At 37.3% G+C, this 25,674-nt stretch overlaps 1 protein-coding gene across 1 annotated transcript; it reads right to left on the bottom strand.

The window, feature by feature from the left end:
- Positions 1 to 17,857: 17,857 nt before the first annotated feature.
- LOC140142197 (uncharacterized) lies at positions 17,858 to 18,697 on the bottom strand. Its single transcript, XM_072164164.1, has one exon. It carries the CDS (start codon positions 18,695 to 18,697, stop codon positions 17,858 to 17,860), a length of 840 nt encoding a protein of 279 aa, XP_072020265.1.
- Between the last annotated feature and the right edge of the window lie 6,977 nt (positions 18,698 to 25,674).

Here is a 25,674-nt window from a genome sequence, read left to right as displayed (position 1 = left end):
CATTAGATTAAAAATAGGAATGATACAATTTCATTCAATACAAATCAGAGTTTTCATAGTGGGACAAGTTTTGAAAAAGGATGAAGTCACATACTCGTAATTTTAGTTACGTTTTAATGTTTTTGGAAGATAAAGTATTTAGCTGTAGTCTTTAATCACATTTACAAATATCTTCTGGGTAACAGTTGACTCTATACTTTGATCAGCTTGTAATCGATGGGCCTTCTAACATCTTGGATATTTTATTTTGATAAATGTCTGGTAACGTCTTACCAGAAGCATCACAAGTTATTCATTGATGTTCTATACTTTTTTAAGGTGTCTGGTAAAGTTTGGGGAAAAATGGTCAAAATGGGAGGAGTCTCCCGTGTTTGCTGTGAATTTTTGCCTAGAAATATTGATCACAGGTACAAAATTGATGGGTTTGAATCTGTAAACTCTCCAGTTTTATATTTTAGCATAATGACTTTTGTAAACTCATAAAAAATTATGAAAATAGGCTTGTATATCTGATGTTGCATTTTAGCTCACGCTGTTTGTGTGGGGTGGTGGGATGGGGGTGTGGGTGGGGGTATGTGTGGTGAGGGTGGGAGGTGTGTGTGTGGGGTGAGGGGGTGTGTGGGGTGTGTGTACATACACAATTTCATACATTTCCCGTCGTTTAACTTTGCATTGGTTTGTTAAAAACTCCAAAGAAATGATTTTGGTAGTTACTTCCAACTTTGGAGAACGCCATATGCCTTAATGAATCTCGTCAATGCAGATCATTCGACGTGATTTTGCAAGCTCGGAAACGTCTATTTCTACTTGGTCTATTTCTACTTGGTATTTTGTCAATCTAAATTCACAAACTGCCCCACTATTCTTTAACGAAAAAGACTTCTACAATCACTCCGCCAGCGAAGAAAATCAAATTTGCGTGTATTCAGTGCATGCCTCCTGTTAAAATCGTCCAGTTTAGTGCTGTCATATCTACGGAATGGATGTTATGGAATTTTTGAGCATAAATTCCTTGATTATAAGATAAACTTCTCGCCATGTAATTGGATACGTAAGAAGGCCAAACACTTGCACTGTGGTTGCTATTAAACTCACGAATGTCATCTTGTGTTAGTATTTTACATATTTTGCTGTTAAAGTTCAAAGTAAAATCGTGTTTATGACAAAAACCATTAAAAACGATACTTTTAAGTATTTTTCTGTTAATTTCTTTATAGCACATCATACATACACATTACACATGTATTGTGGTCAAAATGGCAATAATATTATTTTGACCCTACCTACCTGGGAATCTATCCCATCAACAAGCAAAAATATATATCATACAGGTCAACTATCCCTATATCACTCTTAACGTCGGTACTACTTTTTGACATAGTGGTAAAAGCCTAACAATTCCCGCCGATTAGAGGGTGGGCAAGAGGGGGGCAGTCGAGTACGAGCTGATCAAACTCTAGTTGGCTACCAAATACGAGTGCTCAACCTTCCCTAAAATGACCTTATCACCGTGAGGATATGGGCTGATTTACTGAATCAATGACTATGAATATCACAAACAATTCAAAGTTAATGCCTTTTAAAATTGTTTTTATTAAAACTAATTACATTCACAGAATTGGTGGTTACGTAATGGCAGAGTCACGTTAGATGGCATGGGAAACAACCAACTCACACCCTGGAATCCAGGAAATCTACCACGCAATCAAATTGTGAGACGCGAGCTCGACAGATATGCATTTCGGCAACGCATAAATACTCTCATGTTGTTAGTGTTGTTTGGTGCGGTAGCTGCTAACCTTGGTTTAACTCTATACTCTCAATTTGGTAAGTGGTTTTTGGATTGTTTGATAATTACACAGCCGGTGAATTAGTCACGACTGTGTCAACGCTGTCTACTGTTTCGTTCCAATGTCTTTCTTCTTTCTGTCAATCTGCTTCTTCTGCCACAAACTACATAATAATAATAATAATAATAATAATAATAATAATAATAATAATAATAATAATAATAATAATAATAATAATAATAATAATAAAAAACAGACCTTTATTTTGACAAACTAAAAAAATATTGTCACGTGTTCCTATGTAATAGCATGGTAATATTCGTATTGCGCGGACTTGGATGTCGACCTTTTCCCATGATACATCACGATTACATCGCAAACCGCTGGCGGCGCCCTTATTGTGAATAGCGAGAATTAGTTGGTGATAACATAACATCAAGTTTTTTCTCATTCACATGATATATTTTGAGATTTGATTGATACAAAATACAAGTTTAAACGGCATAGACATTTTTAATTGGGCGATCAGGAGTTTATCTACTACCGAGTATAGGACCCTGTGAGAAATAATAGATAATACTTTTTAACTTTTTTTAACCACTTCAACGAGTTCAGTTTTATACATTTCAAATTCAGGAGGAGAATGTTCAATTTGGACGTTTTGCTTAAATCTGACGTGCGTGATGAACCATGAAGGCTGTTCATGAAGGCCAAGGATGGATTGCTTTAAATTCCACGATTGCTAAGACAATAAAACCAAAGTATATACAGGTCAATCTTTAGATTTATTGTGATATTGACTACAAATGCTACCATTAAAGCCATATTATAACATTTCTTTAAAAATAGATTAGTATTCATTTTCAATAAAATGTTAGCATTTACTGTCAGATATGTCCCTTTTAATTTTGAGCCGAACAAGTGAGGTAAAGCAAAGAAAATTGAATTTACTACTAACGCCAATGCATGTTACTCCGGCGGTTGTAATATATGGTACGATCCTCTGGCGTATGTGTGTGTGTCCTGCACGCCGTGTACGTAGGGTCGTGTTGACATCGAATACGCGTTCGACTAATATTTCCATCGTAATAATAAAACGCCGGTTCCGGCGGTTTATTCAAAATCTCGGATTTTGACAAAACTACAGCACCTAAAGTCTTGATTTTCGCAGAGAATCTTTGTTTACTAAAGTACATTACAATCGTGTAAAAACCTGAATTTAAAAAAATTTGGAGGGCGTTCTCCTCAGCAAATGTTATAATAATGGCTTTAATTCTGATTAATTAGTTGATATTTCATTAATAATAAGCATTGAAGCTTTAAGCATAGAGAAGAGAAAAAAAATCAACAACCCACATCACGTCTTTAAATACATTTGTTATCAACTAATTCGTTCATTCATTTATTTGCTATCCAGTTTGAACGATTTTAAGCATTTGTACTCGCTTTTCTTTTATGCCACAGTCCTGAAAACAAATTATTGGCACGCTTTACCTGTCGTTATGTATATCTTTGTCCCCGCTCCCCCAAATCAGTGTTGGTCAAAAAGTCCGTAAGACCCTCCAATATTGGAAGATGGGAGTGGGGGAGTCTGTGCTTCACATATATCGCATGCATGTTTAACTCGCCTCTCCAATTTTGATAGGGCGCGCATTGCAATTGTGTAGTACTGCCAACTTTGATATGATAAAATTTGGTAGTTGATTAATACAAAACAATAATTCTTCTTTTTTTTTTCTTTTCAAAACCTTCAGGTGCACAAAGCATCCAAGGGCCGCCAGGGACAGATGGAGCTGATGGTAAGCATCATATTCAAAGTCCTCCTTTTGGTCTACAAAGCTCACCACAAACTCTCTCCTTGATGTATCTCTGATTTTGTGAACTCAGAACCCAAAGTGTACGTCATTCGCAAACAGAATCGGCCATTCTCATGCTTTGGACCAATAACACACATCACGTCTTTAAATACATTTGTTATCAATTAATTCGTTCATTAATTTATTTGCTATCCAGTTTGAAGGATTTTGAGCATTTGCACTCTTTTGTGTCTTTTAATGCCACAGTCCTGAAAACAAATATTGGCACACTTTAACTGTTGTTTGGTACATCTCTGTCCCCGCTCTACCAATTAATTGTTGGTCAAAACTCCGTGAGAACCTCCAATATTGAAAGATGGGGAGTGGGGAGTCTGTGCTTCACAATTTCACATATATCTCATGCATGTTTCACTCGTCTCTTGCAATTGTTTAGTACTGCCAACTTTGATATGATATAGTTTGGGAGTTGATTCATACAAAACAATAATACTTCTTTTTTTTCTTTTCAAAACCTTCAGGTGCGCAAGGTATCCAGGGGCCACCAGGGACAGATGGAGCTGATGGTAAGCATCATATTCAAAGTCCTCCTTGGTCTACAAAGCTCACCACAAACTCATTGATATTATCTCTGATTTTGAACTCAGTTTCTTGAACTCAGAACCCATAGTGTGCGTCATTCGCAAACAGAATCGGTCATTTTCATGCTTTAGACCAATAACACACATCACGTCTTTAAATACATTTCTGACCGTACACCACGAATGAGCTGTAATTTCCGCCCGGTCCATTTTATTTTGTATTTAGAAAATATATATCATAAGCTTGAAAATGGATTGTCATTTGACTTCAAACAGTATCCAGAAGCGGGGTTATGGTTTGTTGAACTTTGCTCCTTCAACAAAATGGTATACCTTTTTTCGGTTCTACATGCGTCTCTTTTCCCACATTGCTGGTAATAAATATCAAACAGTCATAATTGATGGTCATTTCAAATCATCCCCAAGTCAACGAGGTTCAGGAATGTCCTCTCATTGTTAATTGTTGGTTATACATACCTAGACAATATACAATGCTTTGTAACTCACCACTTGAACAGGATTTAGCCAAAGCAAACAAAGACTAGAGATATCTAAGAATTATATAGACGTAGGTAGAAGCTTATTATCCTCTTCAACAATGGGATTATTGATTGGCTAGTGCTATCAAAATGAGATACATGTAGCACTAACTTGAGGCACCTATGAATACGACCTTCATGCACATTTTACACTGTAACTCAGAATACAATTTAAGACATTTACGGCGCATTCGTGGTGTACGGTCACATTTATTATCGATTCGTTTATTAAGTTATCTGTTTTCTACTGTCTGTTTAATTAGCTTAGATTATTGGTTTTTAAGATATTTGAAAAAATAAAAAATACCATGTTTGTGTCGTATACTATTTATACATGTACCAAATGACCACCATGACCACAGTCAAAACCTCGCTTTGATCATAATTGTATTAGCACATGTCATGTATCATGGGCTTTCTATTACCCTTTATAGCGATTTGTCAGATTGCTTCCAGAGTTTCAACACAACACTTGTTTTGAGCAAGCGTTTTCAGCCCCATTGAAAACATGTCATTTTGATTGTACATGAAAATGGACCCCATTACATACGAAAGACCCAGGAGTAAATATTTGCTTATATTTCATTTGTCATAATATGACGTCGGTTTTTCATTCATATCTTCGATATTGCTTTATATTAATCTGCAGTGTTTCAAAATAAAAGTAAGTAAGTAAAGAGCACTTAATTTACTGATTTTAGTTTTGTTCCATTCAGTTCAATTATGCAAACATAGTTAATTATAGGAATTTGTACCACTGTTTTATTTTCAAAACCTACAGGTGCGCAAGGACCGCCAGGAATAGATGGTAAGCATCATATTCAAATTCCTTCTCTCGTAATCAAAGCTCACAATAAAATATCTCCTTGTTCTGTTGTTACATCTTTAATTTGCTTCAACCACAACCGGTTCGTCGACAATTGCAGTCATGAAAATCATCTCCTCAGTTTTCTGAACCAATTGGTATTTGCACTCTGCGTATGGAAATGAAAGACATTATATATAATACAAAAGACCCGGAAGTAAACAACTAAACATTTCATTAATAATATCAGTTTCTCATTCATATTTCCAATATTACGTAATTTATTTCAATCTGCAATGTTTCAAAATAAAGATAAATATATAGTATATATAGTATATAAGTTTTGGTGCATTAAGTGTAATTTTGCAATGATAGTTTTTGTGTAGGAATGGTCATTCATACATTAATTGTGTAGTAATTTGTACCATTTTAACTTTGCCCACTGTTATGGGGATTTGTTTAATAAATTCATTGGTGATGACATAAAATTAATTTTCTCTCATTCAATGGAATTCATCTTTTGAAAAATGATGTGTACAGTATCATTCTTGATTCGACATGGATGTTATGATAAAAGAAATCATGAGAAATATTTGAATTTTAATTCCAATCTGTGACATGATAATATGGAATTTGATTCATGCAAGACATGTTCTTCTTTTTCCCAAGGTATGGGTTCACCAGGGACAGATGGAGCTGATGGAACTATTGGTAAGCATCATATTCAAAGTCCTCTTTTTGGTTTACAAAGTTTGGGGTTTTTTTTGCTTTTTTTTTTTTTTTTTGCTTCAGTCACAACCGGTTCGTCGACAACTGCAGTCATCAACATCATATCCTCATTTTTCTGAACCCAATAGTGTGCCATTCGCAGACAGATCTTGCTTTGGAGCAACAACACATATCACGTCTTTAAATACATTTATTATTGATTAATTCATTCATTAATATATTTGTTATCTATAGTTTCAACAATTTAGAGCGTTTTTACTCGCTTGTTTTTATGCTTTTATGCTAGTATTGATATACAGCAAACTGTAGGCTTTGCTATGTTATCTTCTGTAGATAGCAATGTATAGAAGGCGTAAAACGAGTATCAGTTGGTGTGAAACGTTTAATGATCTGCATTGGGTTATTCCATTTGAAATCCATACAACCTCTGGGGAAGTTTTAGCTAAAGTCTTCCACAGAGGGAGTATGAGTTTTGAATACAATAGACAATTGGGTAACTTCGATTTTAAATTCTCACTCCAGTTGTAGAAGATATAAGTAAAGCGATTATGCAGGGAAGTATGAGTTTCAAAATAATTACATTTGAAAAATATACTCCCCCTGTGGAAGATATTTCCAAAATCTTCCACAGGGGTAGTGTGGATTTCAACTGGAACAGCCCATTATATGAAAAAGGCAAAAGCGTGTACCAGTACAATGATTGAAGCGTGCCTTACCTTCCTGAGATCTTGATTGCTGTTTGGGTGGATTTTATTTTCTTCGTAAGGCACAACATCTTTTTGGTCCTATAGCGCTATCGGTGCGCGAAGAGGTATCGATGGCACTTTTTATTGTACCCTGAACATTTGTACAATGCATTTGTTTTTTATTTAAATGAAAAACAGTAACACTATGCAACTGTTAATTATTATGCTTGAAACAATTTATTATATATCCAGGGAGTGATGCTAGGAGTCATCGGTACCTAACCGGGCACCGACACACAGTGTCAACACCCTGTATTATAAATATTTTTTTCCATACAGCTCAATACTCCGTTGAAATCAATATTCTATTATTGACACAGATAAAGAAAGTTTACATATGCATTGTGTTATAGGACGTGCACCTGGAACTTAACTAAATGGGCTAAACGCGTTCCTTTATACCTATGAAGTATAATTGTCATTCTCAAAATTAAATATATCTCAATTTTTACATTGGATTTCAAATTTTTTACGTCAAAAATGCAGTAAAAGATATCCACAGCAAGCTGCAAGGCCCCGCTAATTAGTGTACTGCTTTTCGAGTGAGTGTACTGGAAACAAAACCCTGGTTTTACCTGAAAACAATTTTTTTTCTTGTAATAGAAACATCATATGGGGTACTAGAGCATGCACAAATCGTAATAATGTGTAGAATATAGAAACGCTGTGGTATCTCATATGTGATGCGATCAAGCAAAATCAGTCGTGAAAAAAAAAAATAAAAAAAATTCAGTTTCTTATAGGACATTAACAAGTATTTGCAAAGCTGCATTTTGCAGAAAACCCCATTGAAGTTGCACAACCAGTTCCAAAGATATGAGCAATTAAAGAGTTTCTAAAACAAGAGGAAACAAAAGAAAATACTGCCTTTGTTTGGCTATATCTCAAAATCAATATTACCGAGTTCCGACTGATTTTGCTTGATCGCATCACATATGATAGTCATGGTATGCTTAGCCTGAGTCGCTCGGCCTATCTCGAACAAAATCGCGATGCGTAGCTGTTAGAAAACGAGAGGATTCGCTGTACTATCACGGCAATTTTTAACACGAAGATATAGCGATGATGACGATGTGCGACAGTTCGATAGGATGTTGTGCCTAATTTAAAGTGACATTCTATACAAAATTTCCTGTGTAATAAATATCGCTTGCCACTCCTCGGTCTGCCAAAATGGCTTGTCCCGACAACTCGGTCTGCCAAAATATTTTTGCAACCCACCCTTTGCACATGTGAAATTTTGGGGTTCTCAACATAGGCGTAGATCCCGGGGGATGGGGGATTTATCCCCCCAATATTTTGCCAGGGGGGGTGGTCCATACAATCATCCCCCCAATGTTGACGCCTGATAATGGGTTTCTGACCAAATTAACCCCATATTTGCCCATTTTAGCCCCAAAAGTGCAAATTTTCGCGCGCTTCGCGCGCATTTCTTCCACTTTTACACGATATATCATCAGTTTAGCTTCAAAATAGTACAAAAAATTCTCTCGCTTCGCGCGCAATTATACCATTAACTTATTCTGTCGCCAAAAGGTGCTGGATTGACCATACTTGAAGATTTTTTTTCAAAATCCACCCCCCCAATGTCAACAAGAAATCTACGCCACTGGTTCTCAAATTGCAAACTTTAAATGGTCTAGATATATGATGGGAGCGTAGCGAGCGGGAAATTGTGCTTATTCGAAGGTTTCAGTAGTGTTTTTCTAAGCCTTTTTAGAGTGTGTTATTTAAAAGGTGCCCCGTATTTGTGCCACAAATGTGTTAGCCCTCTCACCTGCCAAAACTTGCTTGCCACCCTCTCGGCCTGCAAAAACATCTTTGCCCCCCCTTTTTTTATCCTCCCGCGGGCTCATGATTATAGGGCAGCCTTTAAGGGTAGACGAGGTATTGTTGGTCGAAGCAGCAAAGAAAAAAAAATCGATTTTCATTATCTAAATCAATATATTATTAAAAAATAACACTTCAATATTTTGTAAAAGTTCATTCTACAAGTTATATACTTTGAAAACTTGCTTGGTTTATTGTTGTTAATGAGTTTTGTACGTTTTACAAATTTGTTGTTGTTTCAGCCCTCTTTACAACATAACTCAAGAACCACAGGACCTACAAAAGTATTACTGTGATATTTGAATTCACACTCGCTAGGAAATGATCAGTGCAAATTTTGCCAAAGCTCACTACCATTCGCAAGATGCTGTGACCTAGCAAATCGCAACAGTTTAAAATAGTTGCTAACCTGAAGGGGGTGGGGTGTGAACGTTTGGACAGTATTTTATGCGGGACATGAGAGCACATCAGACATATCGAATCGCATTCTGAATACGAAGAATATCGTAATAATATAGATTTTTTGAAATTCGCGATATAATACACATTTTATGGCAAATGATTAAAAATTGATATTTAACAATCCTCGAAGTAAACTTTACAAATCTAATGATATGTACTTAAAATGTATGTAGCTGGAATGAAAAGCCGACGATCAATTGAAAATTTTGACCTTTCGTATTAAAGATATGGATTTTTCCCCCAAAACACCAAAACAATTTAGGTCTTTTTGGGAAAGAAATGTATATCTCCAATATGAAAGGTCAAAATTTTCAATTGATCGTCGGCTTTTCATCCCAGCTACATACACTTTAAGTACAGATCATTAGATTTTATAAAGATACTGTTAAGTATCAAAAAATTTTAAAATATCAAATTTGAATAATTTGTCGTGAAAACGTCGCTAAACGTTAATATCAGATCCCTTAAATAGCGCATTTTGGGTTTTTATAGTTTTCTTTCATTTAGTCTAATTTTGCAAATATAGTTTTGTATAGTAATTGGTACCTTATTGGCTTTGGTCCCTGTTGTGGGTCATTCATAAATAATTTGGTGATGCCAAAAAGCAATTTTCTCTCATTTGACAGTACATACATACATACATACATAAACAACATTTAAATAGGGCGCCTTTCCAACTTGATCAAAGCGCCGTAAAAACAAAGCAATAACAAAAACAGAGTCAATATGATGGATAAAAATGAGACTTCAACACCTTCTTGAAACTACGCAGTGAGCATGCCTCCCTGATGGTTCTTGGGAGGCTGTTCCAGAGTGTGGGTGCCGAAACATAAAATGATTTATCTCCAATGCGATTTTTCCCGACATGAGCGGTGAGAAGAGTAGTACCGGAAGATGAACGTGTCATGGGTCCTGTAGCAGGTTTGAGTTTATGAGTGAGAAAGTTTGTGAGATAAACTGGTGCATTACCCTGAAGACATTTAAAAACATACATGCATATCTTGAATTTGATGCGCTCCCGTATGGGCAGCCAATGTAGAGTGTCCAGGAGAGGTGATGGGCTATCACGTCTGTCAGCACAGAAAATAAGTTTAGCGGCTTTGTTTAGGAGAGATTGTAAACGGTCCAGGTCCTTTGATTTGGCTCCATACAGGAGTGCATTGCCATAGTCCAGGCGTGAGAGAATAAGACAGCGAACGACATGATGTTTTGTGTCCTGATCAAGATATTTAGCGATGCGACGGATGTTCCGTAAGTGAAAGTTGACAGAAGAAATAAGACTGTTGATGTGCTTAGTCATGGACATATGATCGTCGAAAATCATCCCAGATTGCGCACCGAAGTGCTGGGCTTAATCCGTTCATTACCAACTTTGAGTTCAACAGAAGAGAGTTTGTTCAGTCCTTGGGTGGTTCCAGCAATGAAAAATTCAGTTTTACTGTGATTGAGTCTTAATTTATTCACAGTCATCCAATTGCTGAGTTCAGTGATACACAATTCAAGTTTTGATAGAGCAGTATGACATGCTTCTGGTATTCTAGGGTCAAATTTCATCTTTTGAAATACTAAGGTCCACAAAACCATTCTTGATTCTTCACGGAGGAATGAAAAAAGAAATCATGAAAATTATTTTTTGTGAATTGATTCATTTGTTCATACATCTTCCTTTACTTTTCAAAACCCTAAGGTTTAAAAGGAGACCAAGGCGACATTGGAATGCCAGGGACAAACGGAGCTATGGGTAAGTTTAAAACAAACCATTTTAGAGCACATTTCTTTCATACCACAAGTTTATACGGCTGGATATTTCAATTGCGCTTCACTGATTTTAGTTTTAGTACGGGTACAAAAAATCCCAAAAAAGCTGGACTCTTACACACCTGAAAATAATAAATTACAGCCCTGGAAATAATCAAGAGCCTATAATTATGTTTGACTTCCTTCCCTTAAAACCATTAGTCCTAAGTTACAATGGTTTAGTATTGAAGTATTTGAAGTATCTGACTGTATTGAAGTATTTGATGTGTGTAGGGAAGACAGAATAGAACAACTCACAATCAGCCTAACGGTTGCATAAAATAATTTTGGGTCTGACAAAATACTCATCCATATTCAGTCAGGAAAGAGAGGGAACAAGAAAAATAAGGAAAAGTACATCTAGATAGCAACCAGCATGAAATTTGCCCTTTTGGGTCCATTCTTTGAAATTCCAGTTGAGGATGTGACACAGCGTGGTAGCGTCAGGGAATAATTTAAATTTTCTGGAAGAATAGACACCCCTGATTTACTACCAGCGCCGATGTCGCCAATGCGTTTCACTCCGTCAGTCTTGTTACGGCACGGTACTTTGATGTGTGTTGACCGACCCGTATTCAAATTTCGGATTTTGCATTTTTGATACAGCACCCAAAGTATTGATATTTCTGTTTAATAAAGTATATCACAATCGTAAAAAAAAACACCCGAATTTTGAAAATTTTTGAGGGCGTCCTCCTCAGCAAATGTTGCAATATTGCTTTAATTGTAGAGGCTATGAAATTTCTCTTTTATTATTTGATATCATTTGAAACACTGGAAGTGTATCATTCTTGATTCTTCATGGAAGAATGAAAAAAGAAATCGTGATAAATATCCTAATTCTAATTCCAAAACTGAGACATGATATATTAGATTCATACAAAACACTTTCTTCTTTTACTTTTCAAAACCTTCAGGTTTGATGGGGGACAAGGGCGACAAGGGAGACATAGGAGCGCAAGGACCATCAGGTAAGTTTAAAGCGTACCAGTTTTACAGCAGGAATTCAAAGGGGTAGTTCATTGGTAGATCAGCGCGGTCATCTTCACCCTTTTTAAGATGAGCACTCCTTGGGTCCATTTCACCAAACCATGAACCCTTCGTAAATCAAATAACCATTTACGAAGGGTCCCTGTAGTAAATCCCTATTACTTACGAAGTGTACCATTCCTAAGTAAGTTGAGTGAAATGGAACTTACAACTCGTAAGTTACCAACGATTTCGAGACTTACGAAGCTTCGTAAACTTTAGTGAAATGGACCCCTGGTGTAGTTCTCTCTTGGAAGATGGCAAAATTGGAAAAATCACCTTGTGTAACAAAATCAGCTTGTAAGGGATCTAGAATGAGCGTTTATGGCATTTCGACAGTATTTTTGTGGGACATGAGAGCACCTCAGACGTATCGAATTGCATTCTGAATATGAAGCATGTCTTTCTGATATCAAATAATTTTCGAATACGAAGCATGTCTTTCTGATTTTCTCGATATAATACAAATTTTATGACAAATTATTTGATATTTTCAAATTTTGATATAACAGTCCTCGAAGTAAATTTTATAAATCTAATGATATATTCTTAAAGTGTATGTAGCTGGGAGGAAAAGCCGACGATCAATTGAAAATTTGGACCTTTCATATTGAAGATATGGACTTTTTCCCAAAAAGACCTAATTTTTTTGGTGTTTTGGGAAAAAATCCATATCTTCAATACGAAAGGTCAAAATTTTCAATTGATCGTCGGCTTTTCATCCCACCTACATACACTTTAAGTATAAATCATCATATTTATAAAGTTTACTTTGAGTACTGTTAAATATCAAAAATATCAATTTTTAATGATTTGCCATAAAATGTGTATTAAATTGCGAATTTCAAAAATCAAAATTATTTGATATCAGAAGGACATTCTTCGTATTCAGAATGCAATTCGATATATCTGATGTGCTCTAATGTCCCACAATAAATACTGTCCAAACGTTCATACCCCTTCCCTTAAGCCTATGAATAACAGTGCTTAAGCTACACTAGCAAGTGCCACACCGTTGCAACGGTCCATCCGGGATAAGCAGTAGGCAGGACTAGTTTATAGCTATAAAAAGTATCGTTGAGGAATAGTCGTTGGTAAAACATCAACATTGTCACCATCGAGCCTATTTTCACAGTATAGTGTGCACTGGGGTCTCTGGACTTAGGACCAGGCTTTGGCGGGTTAACCGGTTTATGAGCTCAACCTTCCCCATTGGATGCGGAATGGGACTTATTTTGCTATACTTCCAATTACTTTTTTCTTGATTATTTATGCCTTTTTGTTTTATATATTATGTTTCTTACTTTGTTGTTTCTTGCTTTCTTTTTATTCACAACATAAGTCATTTCTCTTTTTAGGATAAAAGGTAGCCCTGAAAAGGGCTGTTTAGTTTGTCTTTGGTTCTTCTGAAATGAGTTTACAGTGCTGCTCTGCCCTCTACCTGGTTGCCTCATTGGCGAATACAGGTTTCAACCCTGGACCCTGGTCCTCATTGCATGAATTGCGTTGGTACCATCCTTGTGCGCCGGATGCTTGCGAATACAGCAGTATACGTTTGCGAAGATCTTGGATTTTGCCACAAAGGAAAAAAAATCAAGTGGTGTGAGGTCTGGTGATCTTGCAGGTCACACCACAGCATGACCCGTCCCAACCACTCTGTTTGCTATCCGTGGACAGAGTGAAAATGGGTACTTTTCTTTAAAAGGGCATATCTTCAAAAGTTGTGAACCGATTGAAATAACTGTTTTGGGTTATTAATGCTAACGGTTACAGGTTTCTTTACATATCAAAATATATTTGATCAATTTTTCAGAAATAGGAGAAAAAGAGGGTTCTCTTTTTGGGGGGACGATGTACGATCCATTTTGTTTGTAAGAAATCATTATAATAAAGCTGCAGCGGTGTGTGAAAATTTTAATAAATTCGTACGTGAGAGGTTCATATGAAACACACTAAGAGTATCGCATTATTTGTTTACTACACAGGACTTAAAGGAGAACTGGGTGACATGGGAAGCGCAGGGACAAATGGAGCCGTGGGTAAGTTGATAAAAACCAAACCATTTTAGAGCACATTTCCAACTTTCATACCACAAGTTTATACGGTATGGATAATTCAATTGCGCAAGTAGGCGTTTACCTACTACCGAGTATTGAACCCTGTGAGGAACGACGGATAACACGTTTTAAACGCTTCAATTCGTTTAATTATATACTTCACAAATTCAGTTTGGACATTTTGATAAATCAGACGTGCGTGATGAGCCTTAAAGGGCAGGTCTATAGCAAAAACAACATTATATCATTGGCAAGCTAATATTATGAGGACAATGAAAATGACTCCGTTTTTGAGAAAATAAGGCGTTTAAAATTGATATTCCGCAAAAACCAACTTAAAGCCATATTATAACATTTCTTTAAAAATAGATTAGTATTAATTTTCAATAAAATATTAGCATTTTCTGTCAGATATGTCCTCTTTTAATTTTGAGCCGAACAAGTGAGGTAAAGCAAAGAAAATCGGAATTTACAACTAGCGCCAATGCATGTCACGCCGGCGGTTGTAATATGGTACGTACCCTCTGACGTGTGTGTGTGTGTGTCCCGCACGCCGTGTACGTAGGTACTGTGTTGACATCGCATACGCGTTCGACTAATATTTCTATCGTAATAATAAAACGCTGATTCAGGCGGTTTATTCAAAATCTCGGATTTTGACAAAACTACAGCACCTAAAGTCTTGATTTTTGCAGAGAATCTTTGTTTACTAAAGTACATTACAATCATAGACTGTTACAATCGTGTAAAAACCTGAATTTAAATTTTTTTTGAGGGCGTTCTCCTCAGCAAATGTTATAATATGGCTTTAAGCGGTGAGTTCCTTCGAACGAGACAGATTTGGCCTAGAAAAACGGTGACGTCATGAAATGAGATGTGGCCGCTGTGAGAAAAGGGACTATAAACGCTCTCAATGGACAGAACGTATACTGTTGTTGTTCACAGAAAAAAATTCCAAATTAAGTATTACAAATTTCATGGTTTTTAAACATATGGATAAAATCAGCCGCTTCTTTTTTTATACATTAGACAATTGTGATATTACAATTCACATGTATATCAATATCATGAAAAATATTAGGCCTAAAAAATAAATACATAATTTGAGCTTAGAATTTCATCTGAGACTAGCATATAAACCGTGTAAAGTCCACAAACTCATGTATCTGATTTCCCTGTATATTGCAATGCTATAGTTTCAGTTGGATGAAATATTACAAAGGAAACACACAGTAACAATTACTGTGTGGGCTTTGTTCCCGAAAGAGAACAATAATGTGCATATTGTTATGCAGCATTGTTATGGTAAGTGATAGTACAACTCATTGTTGCTAATGTCAAACTTGTCAAAGTGATTGTGATTGTATGATGAGAGCATGATAAAGTGCCCGCTTCATTTACCTACGTCATCAGTTAAACGGGGGAGAACACGTACGCTTCAAACGGGGAAGAACACGTACGAGGCTGAACTTTACTCCACACAATTTCTCCTTTTTCAGGAGAAATACGCACACAAAAAATTGCAACAAGTGTCAACTTGTAATGTAATAATTATTCTCTTCGAATAGAGATAAACTTGTTTTTGCTATAGACCTGCCCTTTAAAGTTTGTTCTAGAAGGCTTACGAAGAATTATTGATTTAATTTCCATGATTGCTAAGGCAGTAGAACTAAAGTAGTTCCTTCTTTCAATTGATTGTGACAACATATGAATGTTTGCATGTAATAGATCAATAGAAATTTAGCAATGACGATCGATCTGAAAATCAAATAAATTTGGTTGTGGTGCCTAACACCGAAATAGGTCGTAAAAGTTAGGGTTTTTGTTTTCAAACGGAGAAAAAGGGTAGACTTGATCAATCATATCGCCGATAGATTAGTATGTTTTTACTGTCAGATAATATGTGCACTTTTAATTTTGAGCCGAAAAACTGAGGTAAAGCAATTTACCAATTCAGTGGGAGAAAGTTCAGTTAAAATCAAAAGGGGAGAAAAAAGCACCCCCCAAAAGTATATCCATAGGCCTATTTCACAAAATTTTTTTGCACCAAATGGCTCCATTGGGGCTTTCACTTTCAACTTTTTTCTAATTCTGAGCGGGGCACATCCACCCTCAGACACCCCCGATGTTAAGCCCTTCAAACATTTTTCGTTCAGACTTCAGCCCCCCGGGCTCACGGTTTCTGGGCACGCCCCTGATGCCTTCCAAGTTCTGTTTCCAACTGCCACAAGCTTATACAATATGGATGATTCAATTACTTAAGTAGGCGTTTACCTACTACCGAGTATTAAACCCTGTGAAGAACAATGGATAACACGTTCAATTCGTTTAATTATGTACTTCACAAATTCAGTTTGGTCATTTTGATAAATCTGACGTGCGTGATGAGCCTTGAAGTTTGTTCTTGAAGGCCTAGAAAGAATTGATTTAATTTCCATGATTGCTAAGCCAGTAGAACCAAAGTAGTTCCTTCTTTTGATTGATTGTGACAACATAAACTGGGCTCAAAAAGAACCTTATGATTGTTCACAAGGTCATATCTTAATATCTTGTCCATAAAATGAACCGAAATTACACACAGAATTACTTCAATACTCTTCTCTAAACACACGTCAGTAACCAAGCAGTTGTCCAACTGACACAACAGCAAAATGCACTGACACGGAACAGCTTCCTGGACCCCATTCACAGGCGAATAATTGGCACCCAGCAAAAGAAATCTGTGAGAATGCGTACAAAATCCTTACACAAGTGATAATTTCCAAAGAGTAAGTGGAATAGTGTGGAACGGTGATGCTTCTTCTTTTCACACACTTTCTTCAAGAACAGGTTTTGTTCCACACTATTTCACTTACTCACAAATTTCTTGTGTTGGGTGCCAATAATTTGGCTGTAAATGTGGTCCTGGAAGCTGTTCTATGTCAGTGCATTTTGCTGTTGTGTCAGTTGGACAATTGTTTGGTTACCGATCAGTGTTTAGAGTATAGTATTGAAGCAATCCTGTGTGCAATTTTGGCTCATTTTATAAACAGGATTTTAAGATATGACCTTGTGGAAAAATTATAAGTTTCTTTTTGAGCCCAGTTTATGAATATTTGCATGTAATTGATCAATAGAAATTTACCAATGACGATCGATCCGAAAATCAAACAAATTTGGTTGTGGTGCCTAGCACTGGAATAGATCGTATTTTTGTTCAAAGGAGACGAAAAGGGTAGACTTATATATTTATATCTCCGATATGTACATAATTTATTTCAATCAGTAATGTTTCAAAACAGGGATAAGTGAAGAGCGCTTCACTGACTTCAGTTTTCATACATTTGGAGAATATTTAAATTATTGGTAAATTATGCTTTACAAATTCACTTGATTACTCATGTTTTAGACGTTTCATCTTCCTACGGAAGACTTCATCAGTAATGTGATGAACCAGCAACACTCCTACTCTCATCTCCAGATGGTGTAGTTCTTTGTAATAGCTGGTCATATACATGATTGAGTGAGTATGTCCCTTCATCGCGGTTGATAACGTTGGCCCCCCGTTTTCTGATCCACATTGCTTCTCTAATCCATCTGGTTTGCTTACATGAGTCTTTGTCGATTACTTTGGCTCCATCCCAATCAATGACATGGTTTTGTTGCGAAACATGGTCTGTGATGGCGGACTTGTTAATTTCATAATTCATCGACCGACTCCTTTCGAACAGCGCGTGTGAATTTCCTCTCTGTTATCTTTTCCGATTCTTTTAAATGTTCTTTCAGTCTTACCCCGAAAGGTCTGCCGGTTTCCCCAATGTACGACTTCTTGCAACTTTTGCATGGTATTTCGTAAACACAATCGCAAGTTTTGGTGGCTTCTATTTTGTCTTTGGGGTGTACAAGGTTTTGTTTCAGCGTATTGCGTGGTCTCATCGCTGTCTGGATGTTATGCTTTTTAAACACACGTTGCAGTCTTTCAGATACACCTTGGACATATGGTATCACTACCATGCCCTTACTTCTTTCTGTGTTCTTGTCCTTTACTTTCTTCTTCGCTTTGGTTTTATCTCTGATCTGATGTTTTACTTTTTCAATCGTCCAGTTAGGATATCCACATTGATTTAGCGCATGTTTGATGTGTTCCTCCTCCTGTTGTTTATCCTCCTCTTCCGTTACAATCGCGTCTTTCCGATCAAGCAATGTTCTGACTACACCCAATTTTTGGTGTAAGGGATGTTGCGAAGCAAAGTTTAAATACTGGTCGGTGTGCGTTTTCTTTCTGTACACTGTTGTCTTTACCGAACCGTCTTCTTTCCGATTGATCAGCGTATCGAGGAAAGGTATTTTTCCTTCTGCCTCTTCCTCGTGCGTGAACTTAATGTTGTTGGTTGGATCCGCTTTGTTGAGGTGATCTGTCAGTTCTTGCGTAGTGCCCTTTGGTATAATCTCGAGGATATCGTCGACATATCTTTTCCATAATTTCGGACGACAAGCGATGGGTGCATTGGCTATGGCTTTTTGTTCCAGCCATTCCATGAAAATGTTCGCGATAATCGCGCTCACCGGGCTTCCCATGGCCGCTCCAAACTTCTGCATGTAAATTTCTCCCCTGAAGGAAAAATATATCGTCGTCAAGACAAATTCAAGTAATTCAATAATGTCCTCGGTGTTAAGTAATGTTCTTTGTTTCAGCGTGGTGTCCTTGTCCAGATAATCTCTCACTATCTCCAGCGTTTTATTGATAGGTGTATTCGTGAACAGTGACACGACATCATGTGAATTAAAACTCGTCGTCAATTCTGACGGTAGCTAGTTCTTCCGCTAATTCCCGCGAGTTGGTGACATGATGGGCTGTCTTTCCTACCATGGGGGACAGAATCTCCGCTAACGCTTTAGATGTCTGATACGCGATGGATCCAGTGTAATCTAACAATTGGTCTGACCGGGTATCCCTCTTTGTGAATCTTTGTGGTGCAGTATATGCTCACTCAATCATGTATATGACCAGCTATTACAAAGAACTACACCCTCTGGAGATGAGAGTAGGAGTGTTGCTGGTTCATCACATTACTGATGAAGTCTTCCGTAGGAAGATGAAACGTCTAAAATCGTGAATAATCAAGTGGATTTGTAAAGCATAATTTACCAATAATTGATATCTAACAATCCTGATGAACTTATTCAAAAAGTGGCCAAAGCAGTAGTGGGTCCGACATTCATAGCTTAAAGTCATATTAAATACACTCACGGCGAATGAGCCGTAAATTCCTCCCGGTCAAAATTGTTTTTATTTCGTGTTTAGAAAATATACATCATAAGCTTTAAAATGGTATATTATTTGACTTCAAACGATATCCAAAAGCGGGGTTATGGTTTGTTGAACTTTGCTCCTTCAACAAAACGGTAGGTTTTTTCCACATTGCTGGCAATAATTATCAAACAGTCATAATTAGCGGTCATATCAAATCATCCCCAAGTCAACGAGGTTCAAGAAAGTTCTGTCATTGTTAATTGTTGGTTTATACATACCTATACAAAATACAATGCCTGGTAACCCACCACTTGAACAGGATTTCGCCAAAGCAAACAAAGACCAGAGCTATTGAAAACTCTATTGCCATCTAAGGTAGAAGCTTATTATCGTCTTCAACAATAGGATTATTGATTGGTGTTTGACTATAAAAATGAGATATATGTCGCGCCAGCTAGAGATGCCGATGAATACGACCTGCATGCACATTTTACACTGTAACTCAGAATACAATTTAGGGAATTAACGACTCATTAGTGCTGTACGGTCAAAATTTTTAACATTTCAATAAGAAATAGATAACATTTCTTTTCCATAAAATGTTAGCTTTTACTGTCAGATAATATTTCCACTTTTAATTTTGAGCCGAGCAACTGAGGTAAAGCAAAGAAAATTGGAATTTACTTATTATACAGGGCGTCCTCAAAGAGGAAGGAATAATTTTACCTCTTTTGGAAAGAATTTTGTGTTTTGAAAAAAAAAAAGATTTAAGGATTTAAGGAAGATTCAAAATAAAATGAACCAATTTTGGAGAAAGTTCTATAACTGGAGCATTGTATTATTGTGTTATGGTTCTTTTTGGAATTAAATAAATGGTCACTGGCTGGTCGTGACTGCTCTAGAGGGTAGATGAATTCATCAAGTGTCATTTAGAGAATAATTATATAGCATTAGCATACATGCAGTAGTCCCTTGGCTTTTACCCTTTCCCATCCTGAAAATAATTATTTTGAGGGAAAACCAGGAACTGAGCATAAAACAGGGAAACGTTTGGACAGTAATACGTCCCTGCCTTGGTAATAGCGACAAGTGGTCATACTATAGGTAATAATGCACACAAAGATTAAGGGAGGTGGTTCCTGCTTTGCATATTTCTTACAAAATCCATTTATCAGGTAAGCATTTGGGATTCTAAGGGAAGACAGAACCACCAATTAGCTACTTAACAGCTCTTTGTCCAAGTTTATCTTTCCTTTCAAAACCTCGGCTTCAGATCCAAATCCTTGATTATCCTTCCCTAGATGCAATAGTTCAGTGGCAATCCCCAAACTCTGGTACATAAGAATTGTAATTTTAAGGCATTGTAAATCAGGGTATGAGTCACAAAAGAGCTGAAAACGCTGAAAACAGTTAGCAAAAAGCTATAATTTGGAAAGATCCTATACTTTTGTACAGAGCGAATGTACCGGTTCAAAAAAGCTGAAAATCAAAACAAAAAAAGCTGAACTCTCACATCCCTTAAAATAAGCAATTACAGCCCTGAAAATAATAAAGAGCCTATATGTTTGACTGTCTTCCCTTAAAAGCATTAGTCCTTAGTTGCAATGGTTCAGTATCCTGACTGTACCATCTAGTGAAGAATTTGTTTATAGAAAAGACTCACAATCAGCCTAACGGTTGCATAAAATGATTTTGGGTCTGACAAATACTCATCCATATTCAGTCAGGAAAGAGAGGGAACAAGAAACATAAGGAAAAGTACATCTGGATAGTAACCAGCATAAAATTTTCCCTTTTGGGATCATTTTTTGGAATTCCAGTTGGGGAAGGATGTGACACAGCGCGGTAGCGTCAGAGAATAATTTAAATTTTCTGGAAGAATAGACACCCCTGATTTACTACCAGCGCCGATGTCGCCAGTGCGTTTTACTCCGGCAGTCATGCTACGGCACGGTACTTTGATGTGTGTTGACCATCCCGTATTCAAAATCTCGGATTTTGACAAGATACAGCAGGGTATGTTTAATAAAGTACATTACAATCGTATAAAAAAAAACGAATTTTGAAACATTTTGAAAGCGTCCTCGTCAGCAAATGTTACAATATGGCTTTAATTGGTGAAGCCATGAAATCAATTTTCCCTTATTTGATACAATGTATCATTTGAAACACTGAAGTATATAGTATCATTCTTGATTCTCCATGGAAGAATGAAAAACGAATTCCAAAACTGAGACATGATAGGCCTATATTGGATTCATACAAAACACTTTCTTCTTTTACTTTTCAAAACCTTCAGGTTCGAAGGGGGACATGGGCGACATGGGAGCGACAGGTCCAGGAGGTAAGTTTAAAGCAAACCATTTTTAGAGCAGGAATTCAAAGTAATATATATGTGTATATATATATAATATAAGAGTCACAGAAATGCAGTAAGAGTGCTCAATACAACTGGTGTAGAGCCTAATAAAATATATAAATATACACGTTAATTAAACATTTTGTGCTACTCGGAGTTTCACGCACGTACGATCAGTACGGCGATCATCAGGCAACTAATGCTTGATAACACGGATCATTTTTTCTTTTTTTTGTTTCGGTCGGGCGGTTTGCGTCGATGGTTACCATGACGGCATTTAGAAACAAGCTCATTACGCCTATTGATTGAGACTTCTGACTCGTGTCTAGTACTGTATAAGATATGGAGCTTTTCCTCCATACAGAGATTGCATTGGCCTGAACTGCGCCTATGGGTATTAGAATACTTGAGAATTTCCCATGACTGTTGGAAAAAACGGAGCAACTCACAAAACGCATGCGCTGGAAAGCACATTTTTTCCTGAACAGCGACGCTGAATCTGATGTAAGTACATGTACTAGTGATGAAGACGAACCCCCAACTGAACACTATGGGCTACGGTCTAAACGTTCCCCACCCCAAATTCAGGAAATGGTAGGATTTGAACGCGACATTTTGGACATGGTAGAAAACATTCAATTCAAGAAGGTCAGCGATAATTTCCAGTCTACTCTCAAAGAGGATGTTAAAACCTCAACTCATGTGATGACATATTTGTTGAAGCTGACTAAACTCGGAATATGTACAAGATGAACCCCACTGACTACAATAAGCTCCTCGCTGAAAACATCTCTCAAAAATACGAAAACGCAAATCCTAAAATCACAGATGAAATAGACGCTGAATTCAATGACATAGCAACAACGCTCAACATTTCTGACTAAATCAAACTTCGGAAAAGCCTGCCTTTGTTACGATCAAAGATCACAAAGAAAACTTCCAGACTAACACTAAATGCAGGCTAATAAACCCATCCAAATCAGAAATGGGTCGTGTCAGTAAAGTCATACTTGACCGTGTGAATACCGCTGTTCGTATGAAAACTCGCGTTAACCAGTGGCGAAATACTGACGCGGTTCTTGAATGGTTTTCTGACCTGAAAGAAAAGGAAAAGCTAACTTTCCTGCTATTCGACATAGTCGATTTCTACCCGTCAATCTCCGAAGATTTGCTCACCAAATCCATAACATGGGCCAAACAGTTCACCACCATCCAGGACACTGAAATAGACGCCATCATGCACTCAAGGAGATCGCTGCTACATGACACCCACGGTAAAACTTGGGTGAAAAAACACGCCCAAAAGCAATTTGACGTCTCCATGGGTGCCTTTGATGGCGCCGAAGTCTGTGAACTGGTCGGTTTGTACATCCTCAACGAGCTCAAGACAAAATGAAATTTGACAGTGTAGGCCTATACCGTGATGACGGCTTGGCTACCTTGAAATCGTGCTCCGGTAGCCAGGCTGACAGCGCAAGGAAGAAACTTGTAAAAGTTTTCCAGAGCTGCGGCCTGAAAATCACGGTTCAGACGAACTTAAAGTCTGCCTGCTTCCTCGACGTGCACCTAGATTTCAACACCGGCTCGCATAGACCCTACAGAAAACCAAACGATGACCCAGTATACATTAACCGCCTATCTAACCACCCGCCACCCCGGGCCCGCCACCCATCATAAACAACATACCACCTGCCATTAGCAAAAGAATCTCGACGCTGTCATCAAACCCAGGCATATTTAAGGATGCAGCACCTAGCTACAATGCAGCTCTAAAGAAAGCTGGATACGAGGAAGAAATTGTCTACACCACGAAGAGCAGCGATAAGAGACAAAAAAAAAGAAAAAGCAAAGAACAAGAAAAACAATATGGTATAACCCACCGTTCAGTAAGAGTGTTAAAACCAATGTGGGTGGACATTTCTTAAAACTCGTTGGCAAGCATTTTCCACGTGAGCACAAGTTGCATAGAATATTCAACAGAAATAGCATTAAAATTAGTTACAGCTGCATGAAAAAACATGCAACAAATTATCAAGGCTCACAACAGCAAAACCATGGCGAAAAGTAATCAAAATACCACTGAAAAATCTTGCAACTACAGGCAAAAAAATACCTGCCCCCTCCGTGGAAAATGCCTTGCCAACGATATAGTATACAAAGCTAAAGTCACAACTGATGAAAAAATTGCCAGTTACATTGGACTAGCAAGTGGTAACTTCAAAACCAGGTATAATAATCACAACAAATCGTTCCGTCATGAGCGATACGAAAAAGAAACAGAACTTTCAAAGTATGTCTGGGACTGTAAAGGAAAAAAACTCAACTACTCAATCTCATGGGAAATTCTGAAGTATTCTAATACCCATAGGCGCAGTTCAGGCCAATGCAATCTCTGTATGGAGGAAAAGCTCCATATCTTATACAGTACTAGACACGAGTCAGAAGTCTCAATCAATAGGCGTAATGAGCTTGTTTCTTAATGCCGTCATGGTAACCATCGACCAAACCGCCCGACCGAAACAAAAAAAGAAAAAATGATCTGTGTTATCAAGCATTAGTTGTTTGATGATCGCCGTACTGATCGTACGTGCGTGAAACTCCGAGTAGCACAAAATGTTTAATTAACGTGTATATTTATATATTGTATATATATATATATATATATATCCACCGATATCACCAAACACCTGAAATACATCAGAGCACATAATTCAGGGTGGCATATAATAACAAATTTCTCATATAAACATAAACTAGGCTCAAAAAGAAACTTGTAATGTTTCACAAGGTCATATCTTAATATCCTGTCCATAAAAATGAACCGAAATTGCACACAGGATTTCTTCAATACTCTACTCTAAACACTGGTCAGTAACCAAACAGTTGTCCAACTGACACAACAGCAAAATGTACTGACATGGAACAGCTTCCTTATAATATTATAATAATAATAATTATAACCCCGCTTATATAGCGCTTTCAGTCCGAAGACCTCAAAGCGCTTAACAAAACAACAAAATAGTTAACAAACATCTAGCCTACTATACAGATCTCCAAACAACAGCAGAAACAGAACGAAGCAACCGGAGAGCTGGTTGATGGAGATCTGTGGGCGACAACAAAATATCTTAAACTACAACAATTAAGCACACGCATCAAAATCAATAACAAAATTGCACAAAATAGGTACTAAAAAGTCTACAAACCTCCAAAGAACACATAAACGAGAGCCCAAAACTAAAAAGGCAGGTTCATGGAGATCTGTAGACAGTAAGAAATACCAACTATCTTAAACTACAGCAAATTATAAAACAACATTCTAGCAAAACATCATAAGTCCAAAAAGAGAAAGTCAGAAACACACGAACAAAAGATGATCCAACCATGAATATTGAGTGTGAAGAGATGAGTTTTGAGGACACGTTTGAATGAGTCAACAGAGTTAGATTTCTTGATATGGTCGGGAAGATTGTTCCACAGTGAAGGAGCAGCGTGGCAGAATGCTCTTGAGCCATATGATACCGTCGACCAGTTCTTAGATGGTGGTTGCAGAAGATTCTGCGTACTTGACCTGAGTCCACGGTGACCAGGAGAGTATGTTGTCAGAAGCTCAGTGAGATAAGCAGGTGCCAGACCGTTCAGCGCTTTAAATGTCAACAGCAGTATCTTGAAGATGACGCGCTTCGTAACTGTCAGCCAGTGCAACGGTTGTGATACGGAAACACTGTCACCAATGACAATTTGCTGGCTGTGATTGTCCATGTATGATCTAGAGCAATTCCGTGACCGTGGAGAGCGAAGGTTCGTTTCTCAGTGGATTTGTCTTCTATGAAGGTTAATAAAAAAATTAGCGGGGTGCCCCTCGTGAAAGTGTGGGCGGAATCCGTGAGAGCCACGAAATCC

Source organism: Amphiura filiformis, chromosome 20 (genome assembly GCF_039555335.1).
Source record: "Amphiura filiformis chromosome 20, Afil_fr2py, whole genome shotgun sequence".
Taxonomy (NCBI): domain Eukaryota; kingdom Metazoa; phylum Echinodermata; class Ophiuroidea; order Amphilepidida; family Amphiuridae; genus Amphiura; species Amphiura filiformis.
Note: the sequence above shows the minus strand (reverse complement) of the source record. Positions and strands in the feature narration are given on the sequence as shown.

Excerpts from the sequence above, each read along its gene's own strand:
- LOC140142197 (XM_072164164.1), bottom strand. The coding sequence starts at position 18,697 with ATGGAATGGCTGGAACAAAAAGCCATAGCCAATGCACCCATCGCTTGT.